The sequence below is a fragment of the Chiloscyllium punctatum genome, chromosome 49, assembly GCF_047496795.1.
Source record: "Chiloscyllium punctatum isolate Juve2018m chromosome 49, sChiPun1.3, whole genome shotgun sequence".
Taxonomy (NCBI): domain Eukaryota; kingdom Metazoa; phylum Chordata; class Chondrichthyes; order Orectolobiformes; family Hemiscylliidae; genus Chiloscyllium; species Chiloscyllium punctatum.
The window spans coordinates 13,179,059-13,192,426 of record NC_092787.1 but is presented as its reverse complement, the minus strand read 5'-3'; the positions used below and the strand labels follow the sequence as shown (position 1 = coordinate 13,192,426).

General features: G+C 43.9%; 2 protein-coding genes across 7 annotated transcripts in view; one reads left to right on the top strand and one right to left on the bottom strand.

Annotated features, from left to right (window-relative positions):
- Positions 1 to 13,368, bottom strand: part of LOC140469439 (ras-specific guanine nucleotide-releasing factor RalGPS1-like) — a 956,086-nt gene that overhangs the window by 18,591 nt on the left and 924,127 nt on the right. For all 6 annotated transcript variants that reach the window (XM_072565956.1, XM_072565961.1, XM_072565957.1 and 3 more), the window contains one exon: positions 6,523 to 6,628. In XM_072565956.1, coding sequence (XP_072422057.1) covers positions 6,523 to 6,628 — 106 coding nt within the window. The remainder of the gene's footprint in view (positions 1 to 6,522; positions 6,629 to 13,368) is intronic.
- The window catches only part of fbxw2 (F-box and WD repeat domain containing 2), a 90,649-nt gene that overhangs the window by 55,659 nt on the left and 21,622 nt on the right, over positions 1 to 13,368 (top strand). The window lies entirely within an intron of this gene.

The following is a 13,368-nucleotide window of genomic DNA, read 5'->3' as shown; positions in this document are numbered from 1 at the left end:
TTCCAGCAACACATTTTCAGCACCTGACCTGCTGCGCTTTTCCAGCAACACATTTTCAGCACCTGACCTGCTGCGCTTTTCCAGCAACACTGGTCATATAAAAGAAAAGTGAAGCATTTTTCATTTGATGAAGTGAATTCAAAGTATCTTCACATTAAAACACACATGCTGAAGTGTAGCTGCTCTGTTCAGAATTTGCCAAAAGAGGAATCATTGCATGTTATTGTAACAAAAGGGCAAAGGGCACTAAATATATTGGAAGCAGAAACATTTAATGCCTGTGATCAAGAGGTAATTAGTTAGTTTTGCACTTGTTGTTTATTTTCCACCTGTGAATAGATTCTTTCCCAGTATGAAACGAGGTTGTGTCTTTTTATCTCTGAGTCTGGATTACTCTCCACCACCCTCCTTCAAACTGGTTACAGTTTATCATCTGGCTTTGTCGGTTTACAGACACGGGCACATGGTAGACCAGTGGACTCTTCCTAAAGCCCCACAGCACATTCCAGGCATCTATCACGAAAACCTGCCTCACACATCTCCCTTAAGGATTCCTCCTCTCACCTTAAACCGATGTCCCTCGTATTTTACCTTGTTTCACAGTGTGAGTCGAATGATATAATAATGCCTATTGAAGGAGAACTCGCGAGGACTGGTACAGTATCATCACAAATGTGTTGAAAAGGGAAGTGATTTGATAGATTACGAATACTAAACAAATCAACTATCCATTTTATACAGTTTTATTTTGGCCATAATCAGTTGTACCTTGGCCCAATCCAGAATCTCTCTTTGCCTCTGCACATTTTATCTCTGAAACCTCCTCCTTTCCCCACTGAAAAAGAGAACGAATTTTCAGGGAGCAGCTGGTACTGACCAGGCTGGTGTTTATTGTCCCTCATCGTCTGAAATTTGAGACGAGTTGCATACAGCAGCACACTCCACAGAAATAACAACGTGCTAATGACCAGGTAATCTTGCCTTTTTCCAATATTGATTGAGGTGCAGGACGCAGGACACTTCTAAGAACTCCCCTGCTCTCTTTCAAATGGGATTTTATTTTTCTATTCACCTGAGAAGGCAGACAGGGCTTCAGTTTAATATTTCTTCCAAGTGGCAGCACCTCTGGGAAAGCAGCACTCCGACAGCGCTGCACTGTACTGTCAGCCCTCATTTTTGTTCTCGAGTCCTGGAGTGTTACTTAAACCCATAACCATGTCAGATTTGAAAACTGTGGCGCTGGAAAAGCAACATCCAAGGAGCAGGAGAGTCGATGTTTCGGGCATAAGCCCTTCCTGTGGAATGCAGAGGGGGAAGGGGGCTTTCTCCATAACCATGTTACCTCAGGCAGGGCCCAGGAGGGGTGGGCTGGAGGGTTTGCACAATATGCTAATCACCAGGGCCCAGGCTCTCATTGGGCATTTATGGCACTGAATGACACAGCGTCGGATGATGTGGGGTCTGTGTGGGTGGAATTGAGGAACCACAAAGGCAAAAAAACCATAATGGGAATTATGTACAGACCTCCTAACAGTGGTCAGGACCAGGGGTGCAACATGTACCAGGAAATAGAGAAGGCATGTCAGAGAGGCAAGGTCACAGTGATCATGGGAGACTCCAATATGCAGGTGGACTGGGTAAATAACGTTGCCAGTGGATCCAAAGAAAGGGAATTCATGGAATGCTTACAGGATGGCTTTTTGGAACAGCTTGTCATGGAGCCCACAAGGGAGCAGACTATTCTGGACCTAGTGCTATGTAATGAACCAGACTTTATAACAAATGTTAAAGTAAGGGAACACTTAGGAAACAGCGATCATAATATGGTAGAGTTCAGTCTGCAGTTTGAAAGAGAGAAGGCAAAATCGGATGTAATGGTGTTACAGTTAAATAAAGGTAATTATGAGGGCATGAGAGAGGAACTGACGAAAATAGAATGGAAGCAGAGCCTAGCAGGGAAGACAGTAGAGCAAAAATGGCAGGAGTTTGTGGGTAAAATTGAGGACACAGTACAGAGGTTCATCCCCAAGAAGAGAAAGATTATCCAGGGAGAGATTAGACAGCCATGGCTGACAAAGGAAGTCAGGAAATGTATTAAAGAAAAAGAGAGATCCTATAAAGTGGCCAAGAGCAGTGGGAAATCAGAAGACTGGAAAGGCTACAAAAACAAACAGAGGATAACAAAGAGAGAAATAAGGAAGGAGAGGATCAAATATGAAGGTAGGCTAGCCAGTAATATTACAAATAATAGTAAAAGTTTCTTTCAATACATAAGAAACAAATGACAGGCAAGAGTAGACATTGGGCCACTTCAAACTGATGCTGGAAGCCTAGTGATGGGAGATAAGGAAATAGCAGGAGAACTTAATAAGTACTTTGCATCAGTCTTCACAGTGAAAGACATGAGTAATATCCCAACAATTAAAGGGAGTCAGGATTGAGTATGGTTGCCATTACAAAAGAGAAAGTGCTAGAAAAGCTAAAAGGTCTTAAAATTGATAAATCTCCTGGCCCCGATGGGCTACATCCGAGAGTTCTCAGGAAGGTGGCTAAGGAAATAGCAGAGGCGTTGGTTAAGATCTTTCAAAAGTCACTGGAGTCAGGGAAAGTCCCGGATGATTGGAAGATCGCTGTTGTAACCCCCTTGTTCAAGAAAGGATCGAGACAAAAGATGGAAAATTATAGGCCAATTAGCCTAACCTCGGTTGTTGGTAAAACTCTAGAATCCATCATTAAGGGTGAGGTTTCTAAATTCTTGGAAGAGCAGGGTCGGATTAGAACAAGTCAACATGGATCTAGTAAGGGGAGGTCATGCCTGACAAACCTGTTGGAATTCTTTGAAGAGGTGACAAGTAGGTTAGACCAAGGAAACCCAGTGGATGTGGTCTATCTAGACTTCCAAAAGGCTGTTGATAAGGTGCCACATGGGAGGCTGCTGAGCAAGGTGAGGGCCCATGGTGTTCGGGGTGAGCTGCTGGGATGGATTGAGGATTGGCTGTCTGACAGAAGGCAGAGAGTTGGGATAAAAGGTTCTTTTTCGGAATGGCAGCCAGTGACAAGTGGTGTCCCACAGGGTTCAGTGTTGGGCCCGCAGCTGTTCACATTATATATTATTGATCTGGATGAAGGGACTGGGGGCATTCTAGCAAAGTTTGCCGATGATACAAAGTTAGGTGGACAGGCAGGTGATACTGAGGAAGTGGGAAGGCTGCAGAAGGATCTAGACAGTTTGGGAGACTGGTCCAGGAAATGGCTGATGGAATTCAACGTGAACAAATGCGAGGTCTTGCACTTTGGAAAAAAAGAATACAAGCATGGACTACTTTCTAAACGGTGAGAAAATTTGTAAAGCCAAGTACAGAGGGATCTGGGAGTGCTAGTCGAGGATTCTCTAAAGGTAAACATGCAGGTTGAGTCCGTGATTAAGAAAGCGAATGCAATGTTGTCAATTATCTCAAGAGGGTTGGAATATAAAAGCACCGTTGTGCTACTGAGACTTTATAAAGCTCTGGTTCGGCCCCATTTGGAGTACTGTGTCCAGTTTTGGTCCCCACACCTCAGGAAGGACATACTGGCACTGGAACGTGTCCAGCGGAGATTCACACGGATGATCCCTGGAATGGTAGGACTAACATATGAGGAACGGCTGAGGATCTTGGGATTGTATTCATTGGAGTTTAGAAGATTAAGGGGAGATCTAATAGAAACTTACAAGATAATACATGGCTTTGAAAAGGTGGACGCTAGGAAATTGTTTCCATTAGGCGAGGAGACTAGGACCCGTGGACACAGCCTTAGAATTAGAGGGGGTAAATTCAGAACAGAAATGCGGAGACATTTCTTCAGCCAGAGAGTGGTGGGCCTGTGGAATTCATTGCCGCGGAGTGCAGTGGAGGCTGGGATGCTAAATGTCTTCAAGGCAGAGATTGATAAATTCTTGATGTCACAAGGAATTAAGGGCTACGGGGAGAATGCAGGTAAGTGGAGTTGAAATGCCCATCAGTCATGACTGAATGGCGGAGTGGACTCGATGGGCCGAATGGCCTTACTTCCACTCTTATGTCTTATGGTCTTATGCCCACGCTGAGGCTGTACTGTCTCTCTCTGTATCCAATCACGGCAAGACTCAGCCCATACACGAGAGAGACCGAGTCTGTGAGGAGCTGCTCCTCCAATCACAGCCTGGTTTTCACCCACATTTGCTGCTGATAGGTTCACTAGTGAACTGGGTTAAAATCTTCCAGTTTTGTCGATGTGCCACAGAAATGCATTAACTGTGCCCTCACCAGTCTATTTTAGTTTTGTCTTTATTTATCAGTCATTCTGGATAAAAAGAATCTTTTCTTGCTAACCTTTACCTGTCAACCTACGGCTGTTTAAATTTGTGGTGTGTAGGAAATTAGCGGCTTCCCTGCAAGTTGAAGTTTTACATTTAAGGGAAGGTTGATAATTGAGGTATTGTTACTACGGGATTGCATCACCAACTGATTTAATGCGAAAGAGAGAAAAGAGTTCCTGAAAACCAAAAAGAAAATTGGAAAGCAGCCCTCGCGGAAACCTCAAGGAGTGATCTTGGAAGCAAAACATTCCAGCACGAGAACAGGTTCAAAGAAACAGAGGTAGCTGCACAATACAAACAGCCAAAAGGTGTGTAATCTCCTGAAAACTGTAGTTTTAAAAGTTAATTGTACTGAAAATGGAGCTTTAAACAGTACTCATGAATAATCGGACAGAATACAAAAGTGTGGAAATCTTGTTGAACCTACGTAAAACAGAATGACCCCATTGTGACTGTAACTTGCAGTTCTAGGCAGTAGAAGGTCATGAAAGCTTTATACAGGGTTCAGAACAGATTTATTACAATGGTTCCAGGGATGAGAGATTACAGAGAGATTGAGGTCACTGTCACAAAAGCCAGGAAGCCTGAGGGGATTTACTGGAAATGTATAAAGCTACAAAGGGTTTAGACATAACGAATGGAAACTGTTTTTAAGCCATTGATAAGGATTGATAATCAGGTGACTCAGATTGAATTGACCCAGATTGACTGGCACAAGCTGACACAAGGAAATTTAACGCAAAGTTTGGAGTGCACTCCTCGCTAACATCGTCCACCACTATCCAACACCAGCACCTCCAGAATGCTGAGTCAAATTTGAGTTCAAAAGATGGTGGAGGAAATGTGAAACACCAGGCAGATTGGGCGGAAGGATAGAGGCAGTGGCAGGACTGAGTGGATTTCTGTTCAAGAGAACCAGTGCAGATTCAACAGGTTAAAAGGCTTCCCTTCTAGGCTCCACAATGACACAGGACTCAACAACATCCCAATGGAAGAAAAGGTCAAAGGTTAAAAGGTGGCTAAAACGACAGAGTGAGAACAGAGAGATGAGGGGACAGAGAGGGAGTGAGGAGATGAGGGGGACAGAGAGGGAGTGAGGAGATGAGGGGGACAGAGAGGGAGTGAGGAGATGAGGGGGACAGAGAGGGAGTGAGGAGATGACGGGGACAGAGAGGGAGTGAGGAGATGAGGGGGACAGAGAGGGAGTGAGGAGATGAGGGGGACAGAGAGGGAGTGAGGAGATGAGGGGGACAGAGAGTGGCAGTGGAAGGATGAGGGGGACAGAGAGGGAGTGAGGAGATGAGGGGGACAGAGAGGGAGTGAGGAGATGAGGGGGACAGAGAGTGGCAGTGGAAGGATGAGGAGGACAGAGAGGGAGTGAGGAGATGAGGGGGACAGAGAGGGAGCACTGGGGTGCCAAGTTTCTTTCTGTAAGGAGGGGTTTCGAGAGGCAACAGGAGAGAGAGATACAGACATTTTGACTTGTTTGATCTTCCTGTTAAAGTGTTTCTTTCTTTCAAGAAAGGTCCATGAAAACCCCCCCAGAGTGTCCTCGGTTGATACCCTGTGGTTTCCTAACTCTTATTAGTAACAGCTGAACTGGTGCAAGGGCCCTCATTAACCCAAAACGTAAGCCCCATCACCATGTGAGCAGCTTCATTAATACTCGTTGAGATCCCAGAGTGACAGTGCTGCTTTACTGGTCAATGTGGACCTCCATCCCGTTCCTCCCACACAGACAGCATAGCACTGGTGTCGTCCTCCAGGTCCTGGCTAGTACACTAACCCTGAAAGCAGAAGACTTCACAGTCTATCCACCTTCTCCCACCCCTGAAGCTGGATAATGGAAAGGGAGAAGCCAACAGATAACTGAGTGCAAATCATTTTTTAAAATCTCCATCTGCCTCCCCTTGGGACACAGTCCGTGCTACCCATTACCCACCTGTTTCCCACTTCTCCACAGTGTCTACTTTTATCATTTTTTAATTATTTCTGTAGTTTAAGTGGAGGAGGAAAATCCTGTGAACGCGAGTCTGATGGGAATTCCTGACTCGGTGCTCATTAGGTTCAAAGTCTTGATACACAGGCTGAGGATGATTAACTACAAATGACTGCCAACCCAAACAGCTGAACATTTGGATGACCTGAAGAAAAAAAATGCCGTTGATGTAAGTTCCACTCACTGCTGGCTTCTTGCCTTCCTTCAGTAAAGTTTTCCGTCTCAGCGGTCCTTCCATTGTGATGGCTCCGGCTGCTCCACTTAAAGGGCAACTGCATGCATCTGTTGGGCTGATGAGAAAAGGAAGTGAATCAGGTTTGGGATCATTCGGAAACATCACCGATACAGCGCTGTAGAGGTTTCTAGAGAGTGCTGCTCTTCATAGGTAATCATCAGCTCTGCCCTAAAGATCGACAACTCAAGTTAACTTTTTAAGTATATTCAGTCTTCAGGCACAATATAGAACTCAACAAATGCCAGCAAAAACCTCAGGAACACTCAACCATCTGCTACTCTGTCACTTCTTCTTTTTACTTCAGGAATGATCTGCTATTGAACAAGATCACCACTCGCCAGTAACCAGGTATATTTCTACACATAAGGAAATAAGATGCTATATTTTCTACAAAGTGAGTGAACAAGGGAATACATACGAGTGTGCTGAAAGGCGTATAAAATGTTGTTATCATTTTTGGAATTTCGATTTTTTTTTAAAAGTGTAATGTTAGTGAGGTGGAGACTTTTTTTTAAGAAAGATCAGAAAGTCATTTTGGAACAGTGACTAAAATGTACTAGCTTCAAGATGACATGTGACTGTAATCCAGGACTTTGGAATCTCAATGCAGCAAGATACTTACACCTCTAGAATTATGATAGGCAGTGTGAACATTTGTAAACCCACTGTAAACCATTTGGTTCAGTTCAAAAAACACCAGTGTTCTCATTGGAGAATAATCAAGAGTTGAGTTCAAAAGCAAGTTTTGGTTTCTCTCCTCGCAGATTTTAGCTCAGGTCAGAGGAAACCAGTTACTGTAGCAGCAGAGGTTTTAAGCTTGTGCAGTTCCGAGCCAGGGGAGTCGGAGGTAGACACCTTCAGATTGTTCAAATTAAAAATGTTTCAGCCACCACAACTGTTAAGGTTCATGACTTAGAGGAATCTTAACATTGTCTCCAAGTTCAGCTTAAAGAAACCGGATAAAGTCAGTTAAGCAGAAACGTAGAGTTGCAATAGGAGTCTAATAGAAACATAGATTTTTTTACATCATGCCTGTACTAGCTCCCAAAAGAGCTACACAGCTAGTCTCATGTGACTACTATCTCTCTAACCTTCGCTGCTCTAAAGAAAATAACCCTAGCCTCATCGTTCTTTCCTTATAGTTCCAGCCCAGGAAACATTCTGGTAAATCCCGTACATAACCACAGCCTTCCTTTAAAATGCTGACCAGAACAGCATGTGGTCTAACCGGCATATTATTACACAGTTCCAAATAACCTTCCTGCTCTTGTATTCTAAGCCTGGACTGAACCTTCTTACCCACCTTATCCATCTGCCCCGTTACCTTCAGGGTTCTGTGGATAACAAACCAGGGTCCCTCAGTTTGATCATTTCAGCCAACCCATTGGCACAGTGATCACCAGTGACCATGAAAAATGTTTGCCATTTAGGCATCGATGCAGCTGAATGGCACACAGTATTGACCAATACCAAACTACATGCTAACAAAATGGGAGCTTCCATAACAGTGCACAGTTCCTTCATATAATAATTTGGCTGCTTCTCTCATCTTTAGTCTGTTACAGTAAAACAGGATAGTAATTGACCAAGTTATCTATGAAGGGAAGCAGCAAAGCAATAATACGAGAAACAATGAAGGCTTCATGGTGAAATTTCCCGGGTCAGCTCTGAGGAACCCTCTCTCTCTGCCCAGATCAATTGGAAAAGGTTTATAAGAAATATTGTACTACTGCTCTATTTCAAAGCATGTGTGCTTGATTGTGCCTTTTCCTTTATCTTGGCCCCAATATTGGTGTTTGGCCTGTTGATTGACAAAATTGGCTTGGGTTCCAATTGGATAAGAAAGTTTCCTTGACGTTACTGCAGTCTATCATTCAGCTTGTGACCTGACCACTTCCACTGGGTTTAGATTTTACCTCACCTCTGTTCTCCTGTAGGGAGTGATTCCGTTCAGGTTGTCTCGCACATAAAATCAGAGAGGGAGTCCAGCAGGAGGGGGGGGTCGGAGGGGGGAGGCAGCATTTTAGTCTCGTTTTCTCACGTTTATCAGAGCTGTGGGGCTGCAGAAAGCAGTAAACCTTTTTCATTCTTTAAGGAGGGCGATAACATACCCCTCATAGATATGATCCCATATCTTTACGTGTTGCCTCAGTCAGAGGACAGATTTGACAAATTAGGCCTTTATTCTCTCTTCTCCTAAAAGGCTAAGGAGTGATCTAATCTAGGTCTTCAGGATATTAAGAAAGTGTAGATAAACACTTTTTCCCCGGGTACAACAGAGTGTTACAAGGGGACATAAATTTAAGGTGGAGGGTGGAAGGTACAGGGGAGATGTCAGGGGTGGGTTCTTTACCCAGAGAGTGGTGGGGGCATGGAATGCGCTGCCCGTGGGAGTGGTAGAGTCAGAATCATTGGCGACCTTTAAGCGGCATTTGGATAGGTACATGGATGGGTGCTTAATCTAGGTTAGAAGTTTGGCACAACATCGTGGGCCGAAGGGCCTGTTCTGTGCTGTATTGTTCTATGTTCTAAACAGTAAGTATTCCTGGAACCAGGGGGCACAGTATAAGAACTAAGGCCAGAACATTCAGGAGCAATGTTTGAAAGCATTTCTACCTGCGAAGAGTAGTGGAGGTTTCGAACTCTATTCCTCAAATGGCGGTGGATGCTAATTCACTTGTGAAATTTGGATCTGAGATAGACAAGGTTCATTAATCCGAGGGATACAGGCCCAAGACTGGCAGAGAGAGTTAAGCCACAGGTGAGCCATGATCTTACTGAATAGCAGAGCAGACTTGAGGGGCTGAATGACCTCCTCCTGTTCCTGAGAGACAGGATTATAAAAGTGGCTGAACTCCAAAAACACCATTGACTGATGTTTGCTGATGAGCCTGCCAGGAACAGTTCACTCCTCAAGACAACTGCTCCGACATTGTGAAATAAATTCCATCAGGAATCCAGATAGTAATCTGCTCCTGTGCAACTTCCACTGTCTTTTCTGCAGCGGAATAGGCCATTCTGTCCAACCAGTTTATCCCAGCTTTCATGCGTGACACAAACTCCCTCTGGCCCTTGTTCCTCTAACCCCACTAATTCATCCTTCTATTATTTTCTCTCTCCTGGACATTTCAATCTTCACCTTAACTGCATTTTGCTTCAACAATTCCTTGTGGTGATAAGTTCCATGTTTTAACCACTCTTCAGCTTCAGATCACCTGTATATCTCTTTGACACGCCGGTCAAGGCAAGAGACTTTGTGGACAAATTAACCTAAGCTGAACAATTTAATATGCACAAATAGTAGTGTTGTTTGGGTATGTCTCTGTTTTTTCTTTAAAAAAAGAGTAAGTCTGGTCGGGGCTTTCTTTTCCTTTGTTTTGTTGGTAATAACATGGTCTAAACTGTGTTTGGTGGCGGTTGAGATGTATACTTTCAATTTCTAGGTTAAATTATACCAAAGGAAGGGTGGGGTATTTACCCTTTTTATTCAAAATTTCTTTGTTCACATTGCTATGCCATGGTGTATTTTCTTTCTTTGCTGCTTGTGTTTGCTGTGTGGCTCGAGCTAGGAGGAAGGAAAATGTTTGGGATGGCTAGATGCCTACTAACGGGCAGTTTATACCTGGTTCAGGTATTTAAATGCAGTATTGGCGGCGGGATGGGAAATTGGGTTTTGGGATGGATAGTTGCCCCCGTTGGGCAGGGTGTGAGTTCCCCTATTCAGTGCCGTTAGTGCTTTGTATGTTGGGTTTTTTTTTATTTTTGTTGTATATAATCTTTGATAGCTTTGTAGGTTTGTTAACTATTTTGGTTTTAGTTTATGTAGTTTTTATGTTCGATGGATCTTGTGACACTAAGGTTCGGCAATTTGTAATTCAAGTTCCTCCTCTCTGGAATTAAAATGTTACTGCAGAAGGTTATGGCTAATGACTTGATTAAATGGTGCACCTGGAACATCAAGGGAAGTCACTTACCAATTAAGAGGAACAAGGTATTTTCAAGTCTTAGAGAGGAGAAGGTGGATATTGCTATGTTACAGGAGACACATTTGGATGGTAGGCAGCATTTGAAACTACAGCAGAATGGCTTTGGTTGGGTTTACTTTTTATCTTTTAATACCAGAAGTAGGGGAGTGGCTATATTGTTTAGGAGGAATCTCCCATTTAAGTTACTACAGTGTGTTAAAGACAAACATGGGAGGTTTGTAATTCGCAATACCCTGATAAACGGGGAAGAATATGGTGTTTTAAATGCTTATTGCCCCCCAGCCCATCCTCTCAAAGTTCTGGTAGATGCATTCTCTACATTGATCAGTCTTGAGTCCCGGCATATCATTGTAGGGGGGAGATTTTAATGGTCTCATGGATCCCACAGTAGACAGATTGACCAAAGGCACCCAATACCCTCTATACAAACTAAACAGTTGGTGGATCTGTGGACTTATGGAGGCATCTCCACCAATCAGGCAGGGATTTTACGTTTTTCTTCAATCCACACAGATGTCTCCACAGGATTGCGTTTTTTCCTGATTCCCGTGGCAATCCTGGACTTGGGGGCATCTTGTACGATTAGTAATATTACCATCTGGATCACGCTCCAGTGTACCTGTTCATTAAGGTTAAGGATGCTATAGTGGGCCCAAGGCACTGTCGAATGGATCCCTTTATCTGTAAGGGTAATAGGTTTGTGGAGTACTACTCTAGGGAATTCAGGGCATTCTTAGACATTAATTCAGGCTCGGTAAAAACAAGGACTGCAGATGCTGGAAACCAGAGTCTAGATCAGAGTGGTGCTGGAAAAGCACAGCAGGTCAGGCAGCATCTGAGGAGCAGGAAAATCAACAGCAAAGAAGGAGCTTCCTTTCGTAAAGCAAAGGTTATATGAGCATGGTTACAAGCCGGGCAAATACCTAGCATATCTCGCCATTGAAAAGGAATGCCCTTCAAGCCATTACGGCAATTAGGGAAGGATCTAGGTATCTAACATGTGATTCCAAAAAGATTAATGTGGCATTCCAGAGATTTTACCAATCTGAGGGTTGTGAGGAGGGGTGGACCAGGATGGAGTCCTTTTGCAAGGATCTGGAGCTCCCAGGTATGCCCCCGAACAAGAGTCTTTTCTCAATGTCCCCTTATCAGAGCAAGAGGTGCAGCAGGCTGTGAAGCAGCTTTAGAGTGGATAGGGGCCCGGTCCTGAGGGACTTCCCAGTGAATTCTATACAGATTTATAAACATATTGTCAGGCCTGATGCTCAATATGTTCAATGACTCGTAAAGTCATGATCGTGTCCCGCCATCTCCAACAGAGACCGATATTTCACTTATTCTTAAAAAAGGGAAGGTCCCAGAGAACGGTGCTTCATACAGGCCCATTTCACCCTTAAATGTGGACACCAAAATCCTTTCTGAGACTCTTGCTGGAGACTGTGTTACCATCTATTATTAAAAAGAATCAGACGGGCTTCATAAAGGGTCACAGATCCTCCAATAACGTTAGGAGGCTGCTTAATGTAATTCAAGCATGTCAACAACAGTCAATACAGGGATTGGTGATTTCTTTAGATGCAGAGAAGGCATTTGACAGAGTTGAGTGGCTGTACCTTTTCTATAGTCTGGAGTGGTTTGGCTTGGGTGAAGTCTTTATAAAACAGGTAAAGGTTCTCGACAGTGACCCTCTCGCTGCGGTCATCTCCAATGGGTTACAATCAAGCAATTTTAGTATTTCTAGGGGCAGCTGGCAGGGCTGTCCCCTTTCACCATTGCTTTGTCCATTGGTGATTGAACCGTTGGCAGAGGCCATTTGTGGGGATCCCAATACATCAGCTCCAGAAGTGGGGTCAAAATTACATAAGATCTCGTTGCATGCAGACGATGTCCTAATGCTTTTTGTCAAATCCAGCAGTTTCAGTGCCTCGTCTGATACAATGCATCAGCACGTTTGGCAGCTTTTCAGGGTACAAGATTAATTTTGTAAAGCCAGAGGCTAAAGGGCTTGAGGGGGAATATCAATTCTCATTTAAGTGGTCACGGGGGAGGGGGTGGGGGGTGGGGGCGAATGGTTTTGTGTATTTGGGCATATTCATCACTCCCGTTCTGGATGGGTTGTTCAAAGCTAATTTTGTACAATTATTTGACAAAATCAAACAAGACCTTAAAAGATGGGAGGGGCTTCCAGTGTCATGGTTAGGTCATATAGCGCTTATTAAGATGAATATTCTCCCCCATTTGTTGTACCCTATACAGATGCTCTTCCTGATTTTCGATAAGCAAACATTCAGGAGACTGAACGGCTGGTTCAGCTCTTTTATTTGGCATCATAAGTGACCCCTTACTAAATGAGCTAAACTACAATTGCCTCTCATGTGGATGGGGGTCGGGAGGGAGGGAGTGGATCTCTTGGACAATAAAACTACCAACTAAACTCACTTTTATCTTACGTGAGTGACTGGGCCGGTGGGGACCCTCTTTCAATATGGTTAGATATCGAAACCTCTCAGGTAGGGTGCCCCCCCCCCCCTTATTAGCTTGCTGTTTCTGGACAAAATGACGACAGTCAGGGAATATTGCCATAATCCAACAGTTATCAATACTGTTAAAGCATGGAGGGCAATTCGACAGAGGGAAGGCACCATTGGCAAAACATCTCCTCTTACACCCATAATGGGTCGGCTGCATTTTCGATCGGGATGATAGATTCAGGATTCAAACATTGGGCAGCTAAGGGTGTGTCTTGCATGGGCGATTTATTTGAAGGAGACATAATTATATCTTTTGATCAGTTAGCACAGAAATTAGA